This window comes from Actinia tenebrosa, unplaced genomic scaffold, assembly GCF_029948245.1.
Source record: "Actinia tenebrosa isolate PJP-AT-01 unplaced genomic scaffold, QUT_ActTen_1.0 PGA_scaffold0__85_contigs__length_37466705, whole genome shotgun sequence".
Classification (NCBI taxonomy): domain Eukaryota; kingdom Metazoa; phylum Cnidaria; class Anthozoa; order Actiniaria; family Actiniidae; genus Actinia; species Actinia tenebrosa.
This window is the reverse complement of record NW_028292569.1, coordinates 6,364,729-6,388,761: the sequence shown is the minus strand read 5'-3', so window position 1 is coordinate 6,388,761 and position 24,033 is coordinate 6,364,729. Positions and strand designations below refer to the sequence as shown.

The following is a 24,033-nucleotide window of genomic DNA, read 5'->3' as shown; positions in this document are numbered from 1 at the left end:
GGTGATGATAATGATAATAATGAAAATAATAATATTCATACCATGAGACTGGTCATCATTTAGGGTGGAGGGGGAGGGAGGGTTGAAATATATTAGAATCCCACTCTAATCAGTTGCAGATCCAGGAATTATAGAAAGGGTGGGTCAGAACAAAAGGGTGGGCCAGAAAACTTTGTCCTGAGAAAAACCTTCAAGACCCTATGCAAATACAATTACATTTAAAGAAAATGCATCACTATAAAGGTGGGCATGGGCCTGTGTATGGGCCCACCCCTAAATCTGCCCCTGCTTATTCACATGTAGTCACCTGTTTACAGCCCCTCACTATGCATGTAGTAATAAGATCAGTTACAAAATTTGTCATTTATTTTTGCTACATCTTTGTATTACACAATTATTATTATGTAGCTCCATCGGACATGCCTTTTGCCATACAGAAATAAAAAGCTGACTAAATGTCAAAATTCAATTTCAAAACTTAAACTAAATGCCAGTACTAAAAAAATTCAGCAATATTGATTTTTAAAATTTTAATCTGGTGTTCTGGTTTATAATCATATTCATGCATCCACGTTAAAATTGTGAATTCGTTAATATTATTGTTAAAAATTAGCAAGCACAATGGCTTTTCCATTAAAACTCCATGCCCTTGAGTACCATGACTTTCTCCAATTATATAACTCTATTAATAAAACTCACACTTAAACATTTTTGGTTCTAATTTTGGTTCTTACTTTATGTAGAGGACACAGTCTAGCCACAACGAAAGCCACAACGAAAGCCACAACAAAAGACTCCAAGTATACTGAAGAATGAAGCTAACAAAGAATACAATAGGTTTCTATTGAATTACGTACAGTGTCCTATATTGTGCCCTCTACACGAAGATGTACCTCTAATTTCTGGTTTGAAATGGGAAAATATTGTGCCCAAAGTAAAAAGTCTAAGTTATAAGCTAAAGAAATAACCAATTCATCTACAGCTCTAGGTATTAAGACTAAAACAATTCTAAATCTGTAGCAATAAGGTATATTAATTGTTCATAAAAGTGTCCACATTTATAAAAGGCAGACTTGTCTATTTTAGTTGTGGAACTCAAACTACATGGCAATATAATTTTTATGAATTCACTTGAGTGAACCATGAATTAATTGTTTCGAGAGGCTGAGCTTGATAAAATACAGTAAATGTATGAACACATCAAGTCTATCCTCAACTTGGAACCATTGATTCCTGGTCACTGAAGTGAATTCAGGAAAGGTGTATTGCTGCAATTAGAGACTGAGCTTGATAAAATACAGTAAATGTATGAACACATCAAGTCTATCCTCAACTTGGAATCATTGATTCCTGGTCACTGAAGTAAATTCAGGAAAGGTCTAAATTGCTCCATTCCTATAGCAGCAAAAATGTGCTGTGGAAGGTTGCAATTCTCTTTTATCTACATTTATCTTCACAAAGCATCTCAGCCAATGGTGAATAAGCTACAGATCTCTTGGAGGTCATTTAAACTAAAGTACTGTACTGTAATTGTTTATCACTTATTGTCCCTCAAGTGGGATTTCTTGTAAACATCTTTTTACTTGAATAAAGTAACACATTAGAGTCTGTGCATATATGCAGCACACTACTGCAGTGAAATGTTGCTTCCATGTTCTAGTTCAACAGAACTTCATCAAGAAACCAATGTTGTGTAATAACTCTATCAGCACTGTTGCTATGTCAATCATTACTGGATGAGAACATGTGAAAATCATGTGAAATACCTGTAGATAAGAATTTATGTGAATTTTTGAAATTTCACAGCATTTTCACAGGTCATTTTCATGTTTTGAGCCAGTAGCGAACGTTCATCTAGCCAGTGCACTCATGCATCAGGTTATATGTTCAGCTGCATGTGCTACACAGGCTACTCATGATCGGTTTCAACTCCAAAATTGGCAATAAATGTTGCAATAGCATTTTGTAAGAACTATCAAATGAGTAAAGTGCCATACTTCACAGCCAGTTGTTCATCATTCCTAACAGTTGTTTATCACAGTGTTTGCTTCCTATATTGGTGCAAGAATACATGTGAAATATCCATTCAAAAGTTCATGGATTTTTTCCTTTATTCTTTCCAAAGTTTATTTGGTTCTATATAAGACAAATACAAGTCTTCCCCACAAGGATTTGGTCTTGAACTTTATCACTAGATGTTGATTTTTCTGCTTGAATTGCAATGGCAGAGCACAAGAATGCAGCTATGGTTCCTCCTAATGCTGCGTAAAAAGCCCAGCCAAGAGAACATTCGTTAATTGCAAATGCACCGCTTGTCTGGAAACTTTTAGCACAAAGACGCTCAACTCGTTCATTGCCCCAACCAGCTGGGTACAAAACCAGGCCAACAATCAGAAAAAGACCTAGAAAGAGAAAAGATAATATTAATCCTTGTGCATCATCATAATCAACGGTATCATCATGAGCATCTTCCTCATCCTATATCCTCATCTAATCCCCATTCTTATCATCATCATCATTAAACCCCATCATCACCATCATCATCACCATCAATATCATCATCACCCCCATCACCACCACCATCACTATCACCATCATCATTATCATCGCCACCATCATCATCACCATCATCACCATCATCATCATTATCATCATCATCACCAGCATCACCATCATCACCCCCATCACCACCACCATCACTATCACCATCATCATTATCATCGCCACCATCATCATCACCATCATCATCATTATCATCATCATCAACACCATCACCACCATAATTGTTACGGTAACCAGTCGTTTCTCACAATTGCCTTTTCGCACGAACCTGTTCGAACAACTATGACCTTGTTACCATCACCATCATCATCACAATCGCTATCATCATCATCACAATCATCATCCCCATCACCACCACCATCACTATCACCACCACCATCATCATCGCCACCATCATTATCGCCACCATCATAATCACCATCATTATCAGCATCACCACCAGAGTCATCGTCATCATCATTTTCAAGATCATTATTTACCATCATCATCACCATCATCATCCCCATCATCATCCCCATCATCCCCATCATCACCGTCATCATCCTCATCATCAACATCATCATTGCTCTCACTGTTGGAATCATCATGTCCTACTCACCTCCAATAGCTTGTATTAATCCTCCTATTGTGAATATTGATTTACGACCAATGCTCTGAACACAAAATCCAATAAATGCCATAAATACCACGACGCTTAAAATAGCTGTGCCGATGACCAGGAAAATTATACATGCCTTCCACTCGCCGCAGGCAATATCATCAAAACTGTCTCCATAATACATGCATCGCAATTCCCTTTTCCCGTTAACGTATGTTGCAATATTAATACACCAGTTAATTATGCCCAGCGAAGGGATTTTCATTCCATCTGATATTTGCGTTTGATTGGTTGCTTGCCTTTCCAATTCTATTGATCCTTTAAGCCATTCGGGTGTCAGTATCCCGGCAACAGTTGCTAGGGGTGAGGATACCGAAAGCAGAAACCAAAGAATATTCCAAGACGTTACAATCACATAATGGTCATCCATTGCCATATTTCTGATTTCTTTCTTCAAAACAGATTTTTGTCTTGGTTTCAACCTCCTTCTAGACTGTTATACACTTCTTTTAGGACTTCTGCCTTGTTTTGAGTTTTCAATTTATATCTCTGTTCAAAATATGAAAAAGAGAGAATGATGAGAGAGGTTTGTTACAGCTTCTAATAAATATGTAATTAAATAAGTAAGTATTTTAGTGTTGATACAAAAGCAAGGACTGACTGACACTCCCTGTTTAAACCCGTTTTGCAATACACAGAATCAAAATATAGCAGCCAAGTTGAAAAACTATCGTTCTAGAATGACTTGTGTTTATGTGGGAAAATAAACGAATTTTCACATGTATGAGAAGCTAGTCAGTCCACAACAATATTTATTCAAATTGCTCGCCATATTTCTATTGGGCGTACATATCCTATACAAGAACTGGAAAACCTTTGCTTATAAGGCATGCACTTGCAAACACTCTGAACGTTAGAAGAAATTTTGTACAAGCTTAGAATTTTGAAAGGTAAAAAAGGTGCATTGAGCTTATACTATACACAACAAAGTAAAATAAAGTAGGTCTTCTCATAGTTTATAACAATATAAAAGTGCAGCTGCAAAATTTCTGAAACTTTCTTGAACAAATCTTAATATTTGTTACTACTATCAGGAGGAATGAGGGAAGAAAAAAGAGAAAAGAGGTCTTCAAAGTATTGATCATTACCTCAATATTGTCTTCATCCTAGATTCATCAACTTCGAAATACTATATGTACTTGGAAATGTAAAAGCTCTAGTGCACTATCTTAAAACCAGACATTCTAGAGGTAGAGATAAGATATAGGTGCCATATGCATAATTGATACCCAAAATGAGCTGATATGTATCCACAAGATAGCATTAATGTTTCCTGTGCCCGAAAGCTATTCAATAAAGTGACTGTTAATTCAACAATTATCACCTTTTACTTAACCACAAAAACTGCTACTATTTACTAATTGAACAAAAAACCTCTTTACTAAAGAAAAGAGTTGCACAAATTATGCACTACAGAATTACTATATAGCAAAACATGAATGAATATTATAAGAATGATTAAAATTTGGAATGGATGTACAAAAAATAACCATAACATAAACAAAAATATCATCCCCGATATTGTTTTTGAGTTGTCTATCAATAGGGCTTCCTGACAAAAAAAAACAGGGATGACATCCCATAATTTTTGATATATTTTTGATATACTTGTACTAGTATATATGTAAGAAAGGGTCATTTATTTTTTTAAATAGAAAAAACTTTGTATTGGAAAGATTAAAGACCATGAAAGTTGAACACAACTTATCCTGACCACCATGAGTGATGACAACATGTCAGCAAAATCTTGCAGACTTTGATACACATGTATCTAAAGTAATATGGAACTCGATCTTTCAGACTTGTAGGAAATGGAATTTCACAGTAACTTAGATCACGACAACTGGCATTATATTAATGGTTTATGAAAAGATAAGTGCATGATTAAAATTTAAAAAGAAGACTTATAATTGTGTGAAACAGCCAATATTGAGTCAAGAGAGTCATTACTTTATCATTATTTTATTTTCAACGAAATTTTATCTTTAAGAAAATTTTTTGTACAGTAAAAACACTTTAACACTTCAAGTTTCTTTCAGGTTATAATTTCCAGAACTTTCTACTATTTCAAACCCTCTCAAATAAAACATGAGTTAAATACACCAAGTGATGAAAATAAATCTTATTTCCAATAGTTTGGCTCAAGAGATGATTACAGTATGCATTTTTTGAAGACTGACAAAAAAATTTGAATGTTCACAGTGTGATGGTGCTCTTATCTTCTCTATGGTATTTTATTTGAAATCTGGTGACAATAAAATATATATTTCAGTGCAGAAGAGTGGGGTAACAGGTTGACACAATTCAAGAAAAAGATGTAAATTACGGTGAGGGGTGGGGTAGGGGAAGGGAAAAAACAAAAAAAAGATTTCCATCCAGGGATACATAAATAAGAATATTACTAGATTAGTTTTTGAGCTTTCCTAGGATAGCAAAACCTGGTGCATTGTGGTCTAGCTTGGGTACAATTCCCTGTAGTTCACCATGCCTCATATAATGTTATATAAAGCTACATCTGGGATAGAAAATTGGGTGCATTTTGGTCTAACTTGGTTTATTCAAAATTACCCAATTACCTTTCATAAAGTAACTGCTATAACTCTCGCATTCTGATTGGTTACAAGCATGTGCCTTATGAGAGCAAACAGCATGTGCGCTCACTTTCTATTTCATCATAAGAGTTCAAAATAATGACTACACTAATTTGTATGTTATAAAGGAAATATAAAACTATGGGCCTTGCTTCTCCTTACTCTAGTGTTCTGTCAAACCCTGAGTGCTTTATAAAGTCCTGCACACAGCATGCGTGCACATTTTCTATTTCTTCAAGATAGGATTATTAAATAAGACTTTGTCATATTTTATAGAAGTATTTTTTTCTTGCATTTGGTACTTAAATCCCTCATATTTTAAAGAAATTAAATGTCTGTTGAAACAGCAAGTAGATTTAAAGATTCATTCCACAGTTTGAAATTCATAATATTGACAGTAAAAAATCTAAACAAAGTGAAACCTTAGAATCAACTTCCTGATGGAATTTTGGTTGAGTTTATGTAATTGAATTTAAATAATTGTGGTAAGTAAGAGTTGGTTCTCTGGAAATAATTCTTAAAATAGAAGCTAAAAATAGGCATTAATTTAGGTGTTATAGTAAAATGCACCATTATTTAGAAAAGTAATGAAAAATTCACAGTGAAATCGTTTTGAAACTAAAGCATTGTTTTATGTTTCTGTAAATTTGGGTTTTATATAAAAAATGTGAAACAAAGAAAAATTCCTGAAATAAATAAAGTAAATGAAATAGCAAACAGATCAGTACAAAAAGAAAAAAGTTAGGAATTTGCATTTAGATAAATAAAATATGAAGATAACCTCATTATTACTTACAAAATTCCGCAAAAGTTTGTACAGAAACCAAGAAGATCAGAGGTGAATGACTGAAGCAATTTTATACAGTAACGTGGAAATTAAGAAATGAAGAGACGAATGTAAAGAATAGAAAAAAGAATGTATGTTGAGAAAACTCCGAAATTTGTAATATTAAGGTCATGAGGAGACTTTAAATCAAATTTATGAAGCATTTATTTAAGGGTTTTGCGGTTTTGAAAATGTGACAATAGTGAAACAGCTACTGTAAGAACATAAGCAATAATTATTAAGAATTATGTTGTTTGAAACAATGGTTCTTTGAATTTATATAGTCTTCCATATGGACTTGATTTAAATAAATTGTACTTTCCATACCTGTTGATAAGTCTTAAGTGGGATGAATATTCTCAAAGATTAAATTCAAGAACTTAATTCAAACAAAATTCACAAAAATTTTAAGGTCGAAATTCACAACCAATTTCGATACGAAGCTTCAAAATTATATAATAACTCGAAGTTTATACCGTATTCTTTGAACTATTTGTTTATCAGAAATTCAAATCTACTTATGTGATGTGATGAATATTTTGTTTAGAAAGAAGAAATTAAAGCTGTCGACAGGGGAACTCAGTCATGAGACAAATAAAAAGTTAGATAATCTGTTAAAATAATTTCCCGCGATTAAAGTGTGCGATGAAATGAAATTTATTAACACAGAACAAAAAATCATCAAAATTAAGCTTAATTTTGAGCGTTAAGATTGATTAATTCTTAAGGAATCTAGCCAAGCCCTATTGTAATAATATCTAAGTCAACAGCTCTGATAACATCTGTTTTTTCTAGAAAGAAAAAATGATACGAAAACTAAATTCTCGAAAGGTCGGGCGAAGATTTCGAGACAACAACATAACTTGCTTTGCACCAGTTAAAAAAATATTTTTCCAACGTCTAAGGAAGAAAAATCTGCCCTAAATAATTATCGATATAAACACTGAAGGAAAATCACTTAGTTGAACTAGATAACAGGTTTTGTTTAATAGCTCACGAGAGCGGAATTTATAAACTTGTGAAAATGTGCTCCTTGCTCTTTGTTTATTATTCTGTTCTCGCCTTGAGCTTGTTTACAGCTTTATTGCTGAAAAACTGCCTCAAAATATGGCATTTTTTATACGATTTAAACGAAATTCAGACCTTTATCTAGCAAATAGGATCTTATGATAAAAACGTTATTCAAGAATTCCCCAACAATATGAAATATTTTCAAAGAGTTTGTAAAAATCGGCTTACCTTTTGAAAAGTCACACAACTCTGTTCAAACAGAGGAGAAGCACTTTGATCAAAGATTAACACGATATTTTGTCTTAAATTAATGAATAATGCTGAATGAATGGTTTCTCTCGATCGTACGTGAAAGAATTACTATAAATCAACCAGGGAAGTTAGTATTAACGAAACCCTTCAATCCACTCCAAGCTGCTCAAGTCACTATAGAAATCGCCGGAAGGCGACAACGTTTATTGATGGGAGCTCGGAAAGAAGGTTTCTTATTACGGAGTCAGTATTTGATATGCTTGGAAGATTTCTGTCAACACTTGACCGCCCACTTTGAGTCAGTCATATATCCCGCTGATTTTCAACTTCAAACACATGTATGCATAGATATTTTGGCAGATGTATTTTTTCGATTCTATTTCATTTGTATTTCCCCGTTGCTTCTATATTTTTAATTTTTGGCTTTGGTTTTATACTTTTTCCTCGGTCTTTTTTCACTTTCTTATTTGTTTTGTTGGACTAGTGTGGTGAGGTTGTGATTTCGTCAGGGTGGAGAGTGAGGGAGGGAGACACGTGAGAAAGGGGGACAGGCAGACAGGGAGGGAGGAGGGGGGAGGAAGGAGGGAGGGAGGGAGGAGGGAAGGGAGAGCGAAAAGGGGAGCGGGGCTGAGGGAGGGAGGGGGGAGGGAGGAGGGGGGAGTGAGGGCTGCGGTGGGGGTGCCACCCGTGGTGCTTCCCGGGGTCTTTCGTTCTTTTATCTTTCTTTCTTTCTTTCTTTCTTTCTTTCTTTCTTTCTTTCTTTCTTTCTTTCTTTTCTTTCTTTCTTTCTTTCTTTCTTTCTTTCTTTCTTTAATAATAATTCCTATCACTTTTTAATACTGTATAATGAGCATTCACCACAAAATGATAACTGTGGTTTTATCACGTCGAAAGCGACGACAGAACCCCCAACATTAGAACCACTTCAAAAACAGCTTTCAATGAAAATTCCATCCAAATTACATCACCAACATGATTTAAAACCAAGAAAAATTATTAATTACCTACTTCAAAGCATAATTTCAGAGAAGTTAGTTAATGAAGCTCTAATTAGCTACACTTCAAAGTCAAAAGACCCTATCTTTTTTGCTTGACGTGTTTCCGGAAGGCGTGTGGAAATAGCTTCACGCGTTTTGTGTTTAAAAAACTGTCTTCAAAAACACGAATTAGCGATCGAATTTGTGGACCTTTTTCTCTTTGCCAAGAAAAAAATCACCCTTTATAGTGCATCCGTCAACGCGTTGGCGGAGAAACAATATTTTTTCGGAGGAAGGTTAGACTTTCAACATTTATACAAGAGGCATATGTTGTAAACTGTGTGGTGTTTTTATCTGGGGTTATATATCGGTCTCTTTTAACTGTTCGGCTGTTCAAGTGGAGGTTCGCTATTCTTCGAGTCGGGAGCCGAGTCTGGAGCCGAGTTGGGAGCCGAGTTAGGAGTCGAGTTAGGAGTCGAGTTAGGAGTCGATAGGAGCCGAGTTATTTAACTGCTGATCAGTGTACCGCAGGCTCGAAGTTTCAAAATGGAGGACAGCGACTGTGTGAGGTAAGAAAATAAATTATTCAGGAATCTGCTTTTATCATGCAAAATACTTGCCATCGTGAATATATTAAGTTTACAAATAAGTCCCAAGACTGTATAGGTTGTAAGTGCTCATTTCTTTTTCGTGAAAAAGATGTTCGGGTGTAAGAGAATCGTAAGCGGAAAGCTTCGAAATCTCACGGCATGGACGGCACGTATGTTTCAACGATAAAACGTTTATAAAAAACAATATTGAAATGTATTATATTCTTTTTTTTTAGCAAAGAAGAATGCATAATTATCGAAGGTATTTTAAACCTATTTTATGTGGTGTATTTGCTGATTTTTTACCTTCTTTTTACTGATTATGTTTGTCATGTGCGTCCACGTTGTCATCTCGAAACTGTCATTCCATTTAGATTCTCCAGTGAAAACGCCTATAGCTGCACAGTGCATCACAATATCAGGCAAGAATAAATCATAACTTCTCTTGCTACTTCTGAAAACTTTCTTATTCGATTTTGCTATTTATAATTCTGTCATTCCATTTTATAGATTCTCCAGTGAAAACGCCTATATCTACACGGTACATCACAACATCAGGCAAGTATAAATAACTTCTCTTACTTTCTTATTTGATTTTGCTGTTGATTGTAGGTTCTTAATGTGTTATAATATGAGGTATAGTGTTTTGTTTATATCGTTTCGTGCATGTTTTTGCTTGTCCTTTGTTTTTTTCTTTTCCTTTTTTATATTCATGATAATAATAGTACTCCCAGCACAAATATTAATAGAGTCATATTAATATATTTAATAATTGGTTTGTGAATTTGTGCCCTAGACTCTCCAATCAAAGATTATCCACAAAGGTAAGAAAAACACACTTTATTGTTGTTGTTGGTTGTCTCAGTGCAAAATTTAAACCTCAAACAAAATCCTATTATACAAGGCAATACTACATATGACTAATGATTATAGAAAATGATGTACTTTATAGGTTGTTTATAGCATTATTATATAAACATTATTCGATTGATGCCTTTCATGACTCACTTCTTTCTGAACTTCTCTTTGTGGATTAAATGTTTCATTGAGATAGAGTGCTTGCAATAAACTTGTCAAGGCTACTTTAGTAGCAATTAGCACATAGTTAGCTGTGCTAAATGCTTTTGTTTTGACTATTGGTTTCAAAGATTTAGTTTGTGCACTCTATTTGATATAATTAATATTTAGATCTATTAACTATAACTTCCATTTGATGAAATGGTTCCATTGGCTTGATGATTGCAGATTTAAAGAGGATGAAAAGCCAAAGCAAGTTTTAGGTATGTAATATTTTAGATTGCATATAAGGTCTTCCAATAATTGATATTTATATATTATTGATATATTTATTTATATAATTATAGCAGTGTTAGAAGGATTAGCAGAATCAAAGTATATTGGCATGCCTCAATCTGATTCAGAGGACAATATAGGTAAGCTACTGATTGCTTTGTTTTTAAGTTGATGTTTAACAATACATATATTAAATCCACTGTATAATGGTACATAATTATATAGCATAATGCTTACAATGAAAGTGTTCTTGTTGTCAAAAACCAAAAATTGATATTTACATTATTTAGCAGATTTAGAAGAATTATCAGAATCAAAGTATATGGAGTTGTCTCAATCTGATTCAGAGGATGATAAAGGTTAGTAATAAAAATAATATTATTATCAATAATAAAAATAAATACAAATAATATATTTTAGAGTTCACATAATGCTTACAATGCTTATTGTCAAAACAAAACCATTAATTTATGTTTACATTATTTAGCAGATTTAGAAGAATTATCAGAATCAAAGTATATGGAGTTGTCTCAATCTGATTCAGAGGATGATATAAGTAAGCTTAGCTATTGAATGTTATCTTGACAGCTGTAAAGATGTTACATTAAAATCCATTACATGTATATAAATAGTTATAATGTCAATCCATGCAAATGTGATGAAAATTGTTAATGTGAAAATTACTATTTTCTCAAGGTGATCCCAAACAGTGTCCTGATTGTAAAACTGTCTTCTCAAAAATAAGCAACAGAAACAGGCATGTAAAAAGAAAACTGTGCAAATTTAAACAAAAAAGGTATGTATATGCTTATATTAAATACCAGGGATGCTCGTCGAAAATTTTCAAAAAGACCCCTAAAATATACCGAAAGTTTCGATCTACCAGATCAAATAATTTTACTTATAAAAGCCCCCAGGTTAAGAAATATGGATGCGCTCTTTCTCTTATTTTCTGGCACCCTATGAGATACCAGAAAATGCTGATCTTCAAAAATTCCCTAAAAGACCCTAAAAGATACCAAATCACAAATTTTTACCCCTAAGAGATATGACAAGCATCCCTCGTAGTTTTGTACAGGATTCCACCCCCGCCCCCCCCCCTCCCCTCTTCCCCCCATCCCCGGGCGTGCTGGTCACTGCCATTTACTTGCAGCTGTAACAAAACTTATAAACTTTGCTAATATTACTAATATTACATGGTAAACATAGTTTACAATATACTTGTATAATGAAGCTATTAATAATATGTATTTAGGATGTCAACAGTGAAATCAACTAAACGAAATACTGGCGAAAGCACTTCAACTAAGGATATGTAAGTATCAATTGCATCTTACATAAATATTACATTATGTACTCTATCATGTAGCTTTTTTTTTTAACTTTACAATCACTTTCACATGATACTTCAATGTGATTGGACCATTATCTATTTTGACTTGTACATTTCTGGAACTGATTCTTTGACAGACGTGCATACACAGTAGTGCCAATTGGAAAATTACTGTAGTAGGAGTGAAAAGACTGTTTTTAATTTAACCACAGGAAAGTCTATACAACTGGTATCAATAAAAAGCTAGTGTAATAATAATTTATATTTACATTACAGGACACGAAAAAAGTTGACCCCAGAAATTTGGGCAGGTTGTGATATGCAGGAAGTTACTACATTGCCACATGACATTGATGGGACTTGTTGCTATAAACTCCAGTACGACAAAAATGCCATGATGAAAAGCACAGTTGATGGCAGACCCTGGTGTTCTTGGATAACATCTAACAGATCCAACTTTCAAGGAGTACGTCGTATAGCATCATGCAGCGGAACATATGAATGTGTCAACGAGAAATGCCCATACAAGCACTCATTTACAAAGAACAACAAAGTTAACTTTGAAAGACAAGGAGAAAATGTGAATTGTGCATGTTGTGGGTATGTAGCCAATAGAATTCCGTGTCTTGCCAAGAAGGTTTGGGAGTTTAATGATGCCTTTGTCAATGTATACCATTATGGAAACCATACATGTATCGCAAAGAAGATAACCCCATCAATCAGGAAAGAAGCTGCAGAGTTCTTCAAAGCAAATAATTCAGCTAAACCATGTCAGTTTCCTTATGAAAGTCTACGTAAAATGCTAAAAGAGGGCAAGTCTGTTACTGAAGTGTATGACAATGCATCAAAGATGGCAAAGCTCAAAGATATCCAAAATGTAAAGCAGCAAGTTATGAAGGAAATTAATCCAGCTGGTCATTCATTTGAGGCACTAGCAAAAATCAAATCAGAAAGTGACAAACATGATAAATATTTATTGTGGGCTGTCCAAGATGGCCGATTGAGCAAAAACAAATTGACGTATGTGTTTCGCACTAGCAAGGAGCGTATTGAAGTTGCTGCATTAATGCAACGAGATGGTATGCATCCCCTTGCTAAGGAGTTTTGCTATTTGGATGCAGAGCATGATAAAGTGTTAGGAATGAAAACCATCAATCTAAGTGTGCAACATCCTACACTTAAAGAGATGGTAACTCTTGCAAGTATGGATTGCGACACAGAAAGTAAAGAAACCCTTTGTGAATTTTGGAGTCACCTGAATAGTGTAAGTTTTTTAACACAAACTGCATATTGTTCAGCGCAATCTACCATTTTCTTCAAACTTATACAACCTGCCCAAACATTCCTGCATAATTTGAGTTTTTATAGTGACACTAATTTGGACCCCTTCACGAAAGGCCACACATTATCTTCTAACCCTTTAAAGTACTATGACCCTTAATCATTCTGTTTATATCTGGAATTAATTGTCGGGGTATAAAGGTCATGCATGTGACCAAATTGGGAAATCCTGCTTGGACTGGTAGCTTATGCATTGTTGATGAGTTTAATAATGTAGAATAATTTTTGTGAAATGATTGTTTATTAAGGGATTTTGTTTTCTTTGTTTTAGGCCTTAACAGAATTCACTGGCAATGCTCAGTATATTTTCGATCCGCATGGAATTGTCAGCGATGAGCATGGTGGAAATCGTGCAAGTATTCAGATAATGCTCAAGGAAGAATTGCTTGAGAGGTCAAAGTCTTGTGAGGTTCACTTTTATGATTGTGCTCACAAGGTTTCTAAGGGTACTTGGAGTCCACGATCAAAAGCGGAATTTCTGGAAATGGTTCATGCTATTTACTGTGCAGAAACACCAACTGCATATGAAGTGAAGCGCCGCACTCTGATGGACTGGGCCAAGGAAAAAGATAAGAGAAAGCATGTTAAGAATTGGTTTAACAACTTCTGGCATGCAAGAAGGTACATAGACTTTTATTGATGTCTCTGTAATGTGCTTTTTTTAATTGAGATGTCCACCTTGAGCATAGCTAAGCTTAGCGAGTAATGATCTGAAAAAGTCATCAAACTGCACACATTTTTTGTGGATATACACATGTTTTGATATATGTTAAATACTTTGGTAATATTTCTATTGCAGATTCCATGTGTTCAGAGCATTTAAAGGACCAGATGCACCAAATACCAACATGGCAGAAGTGGGCCATTCACGCAATGCAGTGCGTGGAGCCAAGAGGGATTCGCTGTCAAGAGTAGCAGAGGATCACATTGTTGAGAGTGCCCTTTTGAAGGCAAAGTTAAAAAGGTATGGACATAAATAAAGTGTGGTTGAGTGATATAAGCACTAGTGACTATAGTGTGCCAAACTCACTGATCATGAGTTTCCATGAGTTTTATTTACTGTTTTATAAGTGCATGAACCAGTGGACATATTAGTATCACTTGGGGGAATGGGGGACAAAAGCTATCATATATCAAATTAAAGCTTATCATAAAAAGATTCCAAAATGTATGATAGTATGGTGGGCGTGGCAGATGAGGGCTGTTGAGCTTATTATATGTGATATTATAACTGTCAAAACAAATCAATGATAAAATTTTGGTTCTTTGGTTTATACTGAAAAATACCAAAATCTAATTTTTATGAAATTGAGCTTCGTAACATTGAAGGTTTTGTAAAACATTGTACATTACTTGTTTTAAGATCCCAACTCACCTCAATGCAGTTGAAGTAAGTAAATAATGTTGTGCTTTTGTTTTTGTTTGAAAGGTTTGAGGAAGGGTCCTACTCTGGGGGTAATTGCCATAACCAAAGGCAAAAAGACATGGCCACATTGAGAAGGCAATTGGATAGAGCAAGCCAGTTCGCCAAGGATCTCGGCAGTAACAATTTGAATACAGAAGCATACAAAGCAGGGACACACATTGAAGAAAGGTCATCCCATAGAGTCAAACAAAGGGCTGTTAGTATGCAAAGCATTGTTGACGATCTGAGTGGCTCTGATGATGACAATGATGATGGGGGTGGACAGACACCCCATATTCGCAGCACCCACCGAAAAAGGAAGACGCGTAGTAAAGCATTTCATGAATCGCTTAAGAAGGCAAAATATGCCAATATCATGTTAAAGAATGTTCACCACATTAGTGATTACCATAAAGTGTTCGAGGTTGAGCAAAGTCACAAGACCAGACTTGTCCACATCGGAGAAACTGTTGAGTGTGATTGCTCTTTTGCCGCAGGAGGGGACATCTGCCACCATGTGGTGTGGGTGATGCTGAAAGTACTGAATGTACAAGAGCAGGACACGACTCTACATCAAAAGGTGCATACAAAGGCAAGTCTTAAACAATTGTTGCACCACATGTGCAGCAACCAAAATCCTACCACCACCCACAGTCCCAGTACCTCTGATGGACTCAGCTCCTCCAACCATGACGTCAACATGGTCACACAAACTCTTGGTCCCAGTACCTCTAATGGACTCAGCTCCTCCAACCATGGCATCAACATGGTCTCACGAACTCTTGGTCCCAGTACCTCTAATGGACTCAGTTCCTCCAACCATGGCATCAACATGGTCTCACAAACTCTTGGTCCCAGTACCTCTAATGGACTCAGTTCCTCCAACCATGGCATCAACATGGTCTCACGAACTCTTGGTCCCAGTACCTCTAACCAAGGACAGCCTGTTTCCAGCTTTCAAAGCACTGGTGGTTATCGTCAGCCATGGCATAATAGCCATCCTTTTATGATAACCAGCATCACAAACCGAGTTAAGAAGTGTGCAGGTTGCCCGTATTACTTCCGGGATCCAATGGGACCACCTTTTCTTGGATTAGTAATCCAACACTTGGAGAAGGATGTTTATATGAAGAATGGAGTGAAGCATATATCCACAGAAAGCAACCGCTACTACCACTGTCTGTGGGAGTGTGTAAGAGCACGTCATCCTTACATATCTCCATCTATGATACACTGTGCTCCTGGGTTAATGTTAGATGCATTTCAAGAGGAGTTCCTCATGGACATCAACATGTATACTCCTTAAGTGCGGAATTTATACATTATAAACTAGTAATAATGACAGCAAGTTCTCGAAATTCTGCACTTAAGGCGTATAAAGTCATATAATGTGATCTTTACTACTGTATAGAACTTTATCGCGTTTTTTATTGACATTATTGTTTTATAAGATATACACATCGAGTTAATGTTTGTGCATGCATCTAGCTGTACTGTATTTTTCTATGCATAATTACTGATCAGCAGTTGCAGCAGTTGCCGAACCATAGTGATAACGCAAACAAACATTTTTTTTCAAATAATTTGTTTATGTTCCTAAAAAGATTATAATTATAATTTTTCAAAAATTAATTTCAATAAAGATGATGATTATACTAAATAATTCCCAAAAAAATTAATTTAAATTTTTAAATAACTCGGCTCCTAACTCGGCTCCCAACTCGGCTCACAACTCGGCTCCCAACTCGGCTCCCAACTCGGCTCCCAACTCGGCTCCCAACTCGGCTCTCAACTCGGCTCTCAACTCGGCTCTCAACTCGGCTCTCAACTCGGTGTTTAGTTTGTCTCGTTCAAGTGCGGTTTTGCAGAACAATAATGGCAGCGTTTTTCGAATGGAATATTTGTCGTATTTGTGGTTTTAGGATTTTGAAGTAGTGAAAGAGTGTTTGGGAATCGTATATCCGTTGGCTAATTACCGAGTTTTGGTTGAAAAACCTGACTTGGATTATCTGGGATTATTGGTAAAGGTCTTGTCAATAATCCTTTGCACTTTTGCTTTTCCCATTATTTTGTCTCGTTTTTCTTCTATTCAATTAAAGCTTTCGTAATTAACTGTTTCGAAGCCTTTTCAATAAAGATATTCACATTTTTATTAACTATTTTTAAATGGACTAGCATTCAGACTGTTTGAAACTTCAGACACGAAAATATTAAAAATACCTCATGCACCCCTCCCCTCCTATCAAATTTCTTTGGCTCTCGAGTATCGACGTCATTCCACGCTTTACTTCCGGATCTAAAATTTGAATTTTACTTTGAAGTTTCGTCAAAACGGAATTTATTCTTACGATCCATTCTTACAGCCTGCAAACAGAACCAAACAAGTTTTTAAAGGGAATTAAACACAAGGCGAAACACGGTTATACCACAGGAAGCCCAAAATCTACGGATAAATGTATTTTAGGTCACAGGAACCGGAAGTACGTCACCAATTAAAAGCTCTCCGCTTGATCGGCGACAATCTAAAGACTGTTCATAGATAACATTGTTTTCTGCGTGGGAAACTTTTTTAAACAAGAAGATCACTCAGTTCGATAGATACCAATACATTTAGTGCAGTCAACCAAGCTAAAAGATGCGCCTACATGTCTGCATACCACAGGAAGCCCGACAATATCTTATTACACCCACGCGTATACGCTCCATGCATGCTGTTTGTATCTGTTGATTGATAAGGAAACATATAGACTTTGTTGACGAGTTGGCAACAAAGAAAAGGCAGACAGACAGACAAATAAAAGAAAGAAAGAAAAAAAGTAAAGCAGGACAGAAATACAAAGAATGGAATATGAATAAATGAATAGAAGATTCGCAATAATCTTGAGAAAAAAATGACTTGGGTACCCTTTGCAATTGGTTTCTATAGGCCCCCACCGGACCCCTCTCAGAATCCACCATTAAGTCCAACGGCTGCCTTCAATCATGCGTTTCATCAATCAAAATGATCTCTCTAAGTGTGGTTTCACGTGCAGACAGATGACCACGTGTAATAATGATCACACTTCTCCTTTCAGACAGTCAAATTGAATTATCAGCCACTCATAGTCTACCGGTCTCTACTAATGATCTTGTTTACAGTCAATTCAAAAAACGTTGTCGTCGACCAGCTCAAGCCTACGCGACTGGATCGAAAGGAATATGGGTAACAATCACTGAAGCGGTTAAATATTCGTTCTGAATTGATTGTTCCCGCTAGTAGTAAAGATAATATTGGCGAGAAACGATTCATCAAATGCATGTGTTTGGGTTTAGAGAAAGAAAAACAAAGTAGTTATGATTCAGTTCACAATTCCAAAAATATGAAGGCATTAATAAAGATACGTCTCTTTCAACACTTCCCGCTCGCCTACAAAGGCTCGTGCTGTAAACCAGGCATAACTAGTCAGATAAAATTACTGCAGTCAACTCGGCTTCAATGATTGCTGTCCAGAGTTCCTTTCGGTTCAGTCGCGTAGGCTTGAGTTGGTCGACGACAGCGTTTTTTGAATTGACTGTATGTATTGCAATCCGCCCTGACATACATCGCCATTAAGTAGCCTGCGAAAGGCGTTCTTTTGATGGGTTTGAGGTAGAATCGGGGTTTTGGGGTTCCTGTTTCGACTACGTGCCCGTGAGCATCATACATAGTTAGCTTAGTTACGCGCGCTCTGATTGGTCGAGAACTATGCCTTATTAGTGAAAGGAACAATAATTTTTTATTTCAATAATAAATCAAACATGTGATCATGCCTTTGTGTCTTATAGTGTGTCAGTATCTTGCAAAGAGAAATTGATTTTCGATGAAGCAAAATACGTCATGGGGTTTAAATCAGTCTACTTTTTGCGACATGTAGAATAACATCAACCTCCTTCCCAGGGCCTTCTCTTCTCGCTATTTTTTCAAGATGGCAGCGCTGGAAGGGGACTAAGACGTTTTTCCTTCGAGCGGCGCCATCTTGAAGAAAAGCGAGAAAAGAAGGCTTTGGGAACGAGCTTGGAATGACATGCTTTGGAACATTAGACCACGTGTCATTCGCTGGAGTATGACACGTGGTCTGAAATGTTTCGCCCAAACTATGAAAGAGGCCCATTGCAAGGTTTATTTAGTCTATTTACTGCTACCCGAGTAAAATCAATAAAATTGGGTGTCCTTATTAATTTTGGACCATTTGTTTTTTGACCTTCACTTCTAACGTTAATCGATATGCCAGCATTATTCAAACCTGACTTGCCTAAGCGTGTTTTTAGACTCTTAAATTTTGTTTTGATCTCAGAGGATAATCGGCCAGGAATGTCACTATGACAAGATCAATCTATTGCGATTTACTCTATATGGAGTGAAACACACAAACATGCCGAAGGTAGCGGATCCACTGGGGAGAATGAAATTGGACCCCCACTTTGGAAATTATAAAGCCGAGCGTGCCATTTTTTTTTTTTTTTTTTTTTTTTTTTTTGCGTGGAGGCCATTTTGGAAACACCTCTGATCTTTTAAAATCCTGGATCTCCCATTGTTGCCGGCCGTTTAAATATTTATATAAGGTCTAACACACTGAACCCTGCGAGACATCTATTAACCATATCTATGCATGATAGGTCGGTGCCTTCCTGGCCCAGAAATTTAAAATGCTACTATCGCTAGTCTTGATAAAACAATTAGCCTTTGGATTGAGATACACAAGGGACACAAGGCAAGCGATGGTATATGGCGATAAATAACTGAGTGTTCGAATGCAAATAATTTTTACAATTAATTGCTGCACACTAGTACTATGCAACGAAAGAATCTATAATAATAATGATAATAATAATAATTTTATTACAGTCTCAAGAAACGTCTAGCTTGGCACACGTGCAATAGGGGAGACTCAGCTAACTATACTATCTATATACAATTAATAATGTAAAAGGAATATACTATATATATAAAATTAGGAATACATGGGGATTAAAAGGGCCCAGTATAGCCAGAGGAAACAGGTCACATCTTAGCTTTCATCCTTCAGAGGGGATGGAAGCAAGGACACCTGTGTTCTCAGGGGGAAAAAATTAAAAGAGGAAAGAAAAAAAAAAATCGTGGAGACCCAGCTAAATATACTATCTACATACAATAGGAATATGAAAGGGATATACTATATATATGAAATTAGGAATACATAGGGGCCCAGTATAGCCAGAGGAAACAGGTCACATCTTAGCTTTCATCCTTCAGAGGGGATGCGAGCAGGAAGGAAAAAAAAGGGTAATAACAACTGTACACGATTCTTAGGCTACATATTAAGTATTGCAAATGTTGCAATTCTTGCAATTATTTAAAATAACTTCAATATTTGTATCCTTAATACCCGAATCTATATGGTTTCCTTTCGTTTCCTTTCCTTTCCTTTCGTTTCCTTTCCTTTCCTTTCGTTTCCTTTCGTTTCCTTTCCTTTTCTTTCCTTTCCTTTCCTTTCGTTTCCTTTCCTTCCTTTCGTTTCCTTTCGTTTCGTTTCGTTTCGTTTCCTTTCCTTTCCTTTCCTTTTCTTTCCTTTTCTCTCCTTTCGTTTCCTTTCCTTTCCTTTCCTTTCGTTTCGTTTCCTTTCGTTTCCTTTCGTTTCCTTTCGTTTCCTTTCGTTTCCTTTCGTTTCCTTTCGTTTCCTTTCGTTTCCTTTCGTTTCCTTTCGTTTCCTTTCGTTTCCTTTCGTTTCCTTTCGTTTCCTTTCGTTTCCTTTCGTTTCCTTTCCTTTCCTTTCCTTTCCTTTCCTTTCCCTTCCTTTCGTTTCCTTTACTTTCATGTGCCACACATTCCACTCACCAAACTCTGCTCCGCAAAATGGCTTCCTTTAGATCGTCATGATCACCACTGTTTCTAATATCATAATTTTAAGAGTACACACAACTTACGTGGTGGTCCGATAATGACTATTGTATCAGCTCAGGCTATTCAACTATCACAACAAATGCTCCCTGCAAAGCCATAATCCGTTGATATCTTTATGCTTAGAGGTCGATACTACCAAACGGAAAGACGTGCGCGAGCTACTTTATCAGGGGCGTAGACAGATGAGCTTTAAAAACGTTAAAATGCGCGCCCCATTGACAGGCGTCGGACTATTTCGGTAATCTCTGAGAGCCAAAAATCCTAAAACCGCTGGAGCTAGTAACCTCATATCTTTCTTGCCCAGTAAATCCCATTATCTCGAGATTGTATGTGGAATTATATTTTCATTGATGGACTACTTGGAGTGGATTATCAGGGCGATAAGATCGATGTAGACCGGAAGTAGTATTTCATGAGGGCGACAGGACTTAAACGAATCGAGAATGTATGTTGTTGAGCGATATTGTCCGGGTCAGTGTAGTCTTGAGAAAGACTGTTGTTGTTGGTGACTGACGCTTCGACAGACCTGAGCGCTCGGACATCGACTATCTTTCATTTTCTCACGGGTTCTGAAGATGACCACTTCCGCTCAGGTTGTCGAAACGTACGTCAATCACCACCAACGAACATCATTCCTGGAGACTACACTCACACGGACGACCACACTTTACAAATGACCTGGGTTCAAACCATTTACTTTAAAGCAAGAATAAGCAGACGAGTACTGCCGTCATCAAGCACCTGCTTGCGCTAGATTTGTGAAGACAATCTTACCAGCTTATTTTCTGCGCGGAACCCCCAGCTTTTTAAAATCCTGGATCACCACTGAGGATGACAGGGTGATCTAGAGGAACGGATCCTAAGGGGAGTTAGGAAGGAAAAACTGCTAAAAACAACCGAACAGAATGGAGAAAAATTATTATCATTATTATCCAATTTAATATTACACTGAGGATGGCAAGGTAATCTAGAGGAACGGATCCTAACATAAATGGAGCAGGATGTGGGAAAAGACAATTATTATTATTATTCTATTAATGACGTCATCGTTTCATCGGTTCGTAGAAATAGAATTTGAAATGGCTGGGAATAAAATTCCGCGGTCTATGCAATACAAAACCAGAAGAGGTCCAGGGGCATTCATGCTCGGAGTGAAATTCTTAATAAAAAAAACGTGGTTTCCAGTCATTGCTGAATAGGCTATTTCCTACAAAAACAAAAACAAAACAAAACAAAAACAAAAACAAAACAACAAAAAACAAAACAAAAACAAACAAAAAAAAAACAACAACAACAAACAAACAAACAAAGAAACAAAGAAACAAAAAAACTCAAGTCTCAAGTTATTAAAAGTGTGCTAGACATCGGTCCCTTCCTCTCCCGCCTAAATCATATCAACCCTTTGCTTTGTGTTTATGTCAAATAAACTGATCTAATTCTCTTTCCCTTTGGTTCTCCCATTAAAAAACTTCTTCGGATCATTCAAAAATTTCGAATTAGGAAAATGGGTAAAAATTTCAATTAAGGAAAGTGTTTTTTTCTTTTTTTTTTTTGTTCGCCCTTTCCACGTTCTTTCACTTTCACATCTGGAAAAAAATTCCGGATGTGACGCAGGCTAGTTAAAGTTTGCGCGCTTTATATTTCGAATTAACTGCCGGTCGCGAGTAATCTATTATCTAACCTCAATTAATTATGACCTAACCGCGGTGTAACTGTAGTGTTGACTGAAAGCTATTGCTTTAATTCCGGAATCCCCTCAGGTATGGAATCCATTTGTTGGTTTAACTTTGTCAGAGTTCATTTTTGCAATGTCAGACATGCAGCATGAAAGACTATCTGTGAGGGGCAGCCAGTCTGCGGTCAGACAGGAAGACAGGGTATTAGAGTCGGTAAGTCGGGTATGACACATGCTTGATGTAATTTTCTTTCTTTTTTTCTATCATTTTCTTTGCTTCTTGTTGTCGGCTTTCTCAGTCATTCATGCAGTTTCTTGGTTTTCTGTCCGTCCTTCCTTTGTCCTCGTCGTGCATCAGTGTCTCTCTGGGTGGCTTTCCTACTTCCATTTCCTGCCGCGTATGTGTGTCCTTCTTGCCTACCTCCTGACTTGCATTTTCCTCCTTCTTCATTCATTTTTGCTCTTCCAACCTTCCTTACTTCCTTTTTCGCTTCCTTCTTTCATTCATTTTCTTTCTTTCCTTCCTTCCTTCATTTTCTTTCTTTTTTTTCCTTCCTTCTTTCATTCATGTTCTCTTTCTTTCCTACCTTCCTTCTATCGTTCATTTTCTCTTTCTTTCCTACCTTCCTTTCTTCTTTCGTTCATTTTCTCTTTCTTTCTTTCTTCGTTCCTTTCTTTCTTATCTCTTCTTTCCTTTCCTTTTCTTTTCCCTTCTCCCATTTTTCTTACATTCCATCATTCCTGTCTACGCCAACTCACACATTCTTTCATTCACAGTCCATTTATTCGCTCGTTAATTCTTTCATCCATTCAACATTTTTTCAGATTCTCCTCCTCCGTTTTCGTATATGTTCCCACAACGAATAGCGGGAAAATCGAGTGTAACCTAAACGTTACCAACAAATGTACAAATGCCCAAAGACAAGGCTATTCAAAACCATCAAAAATAAAATCAAAGTAATGTATAACCATTCATAGTGCAAGCTGACAAAATTTATCTAAAAACGTCGTTAATGACAAAGAAATAAAAGAAAGCATTTCCACATTAATTTGTCAAGCGATAATTTCATAAAAAATCCCAGTTAATGTCTTCTTGAAATCATCTTTCGAAAAGGATTCCCATTTGTTCTATCTTACCTTGAAATTCTGCGATTTTAGACGAATTTATTTGAAGTCTTGCCGCTTTTTTTGAAGCCAGAAGAGCAGAATGTTGCGAGGACAACTGTGTCGCGTTCACAAAATAACGAAGAGACCTATTCAAGTGGTCAGAACTCTCTAGCTCTTGAAATAAAGTGGAATATTAATGTTTTTGGGGGGGGCATATCGTATTTTTTCATGCTGCCTAGGTTATCTAACAAGAAAAGACACGACCAGAAGATTGTTTTTGTTTCTGAAGTAGTTTCGATGAAACGATAGCGGTCGCTTTGGATTCGAGATATTTTTCAATTTTTTAAAGGCTTATCTTAGGAAAAAAAATTAATTATGGAGTTGAACGGAAGTAAATAGCATTTTTTGGAGCGTTTTGAAGAATTTATTACCTGCCTCTAATCGAAAAGATTTCTAAAATCAAGTGTTTTGTAAATAAACCATTTTTATTTATCTTTAAGAGCTACCGTTTGA

At 36.2% G+C, this 24,033-nt stretch overlaps 2 protein-coding genes across 6 annotated transcripts; one reads left to right on the top strand and one right to left on the bottom strand.

Annotated features, from left to right (window-relative positions):
• Nucleotides 1-515: 515 nt before the first annotated feature.
• LOC116293440 (LHFPL tetraspan subfamily member 2a protein) lies at nucleotides 516-23,827 on the bottom strand. 2 transcript variants are annotated; one of them, XM_031700864.2, is made up of 3 exons: nucleotides 23,551-23,827; nucleotides 3,161-3,709; nucleotides 516-2,402 (listed from the first exon to the last, which is right to left on the bottom strand). In XM_031700864.2, the coding sequence occupies exons 2-3, from the start codon at nucleotides 3,594-3,596 to the stop codon at nucleotides 2,137-2,139; spliced, it is 702 nt and encodes a 233-aa protein (XP_031556724.1). In that variant the 5' UTR covers nucleotides 3,597-3,709; nucleotides 23,551-23,827; the 3' UTR covers nucleotides 516-2,136. The 2 variants fall into 2 exon arrangements, with proteins under 2 accessions (XP_031556724.1, XP_031556723.1); XM_031700863.2 differs by lacking the exon at nucleotides 23,551-23,827 and adding an exon at nucleotides 7,877-8,261.
• Nucleotides 9,081-16,499, top strand: LOC148913351 (uncharacterized). 4 transcript variants are annotated; one of them, XM_089027702.1, is made up of 15 exons: nucleotides 9,081-9,446; nucleotides 9,704-9,729; nucleotides 9,842-9,889; nucleotides 9,978-10,025; nucleotides 10,264-10,291; nucleotides 10,713-10,747; nucleotides 10,832-10,900; nucleotides 11,054-11,119; nucleotides 11,251-11,316; nucleotides 11,457-11,556; nucleotides 12,016-12,075; nucleotides 12,370-13,357; nucleotides 13,706-14,055; nucleotides 14,234-14,398; nucleotides 14,864-16,499. In XM_089027702.1, the coding sequence occupies exons 1-15, from the start codon at nucleotides 9,424-9,426 to the stop codon at nucleotides 16,143-16,145; spliced, it is 3,354 nt and encodes a 1,117-aa protein (XP_088883828.1). In that variant the 5' UTR covers nucleotides 9,081-9,423; the 3' UTR covers nucleotides 16,146-16,499. The 4 variants fall into 4 exon arrangements, with proteins under 4 accessions (XP_088883828.1, XP_088883825.1, XP_088883822.1 ...); XM_089027699.1 differs by having other exon boundaries at nucleotides 11,248-11,316; XM_089027696.1 differs by having other exon boundaries at nucleotides 11,051-11,119.
• Nucleotides 23,828-24,033: the final 206 nt, after the last annotated feature.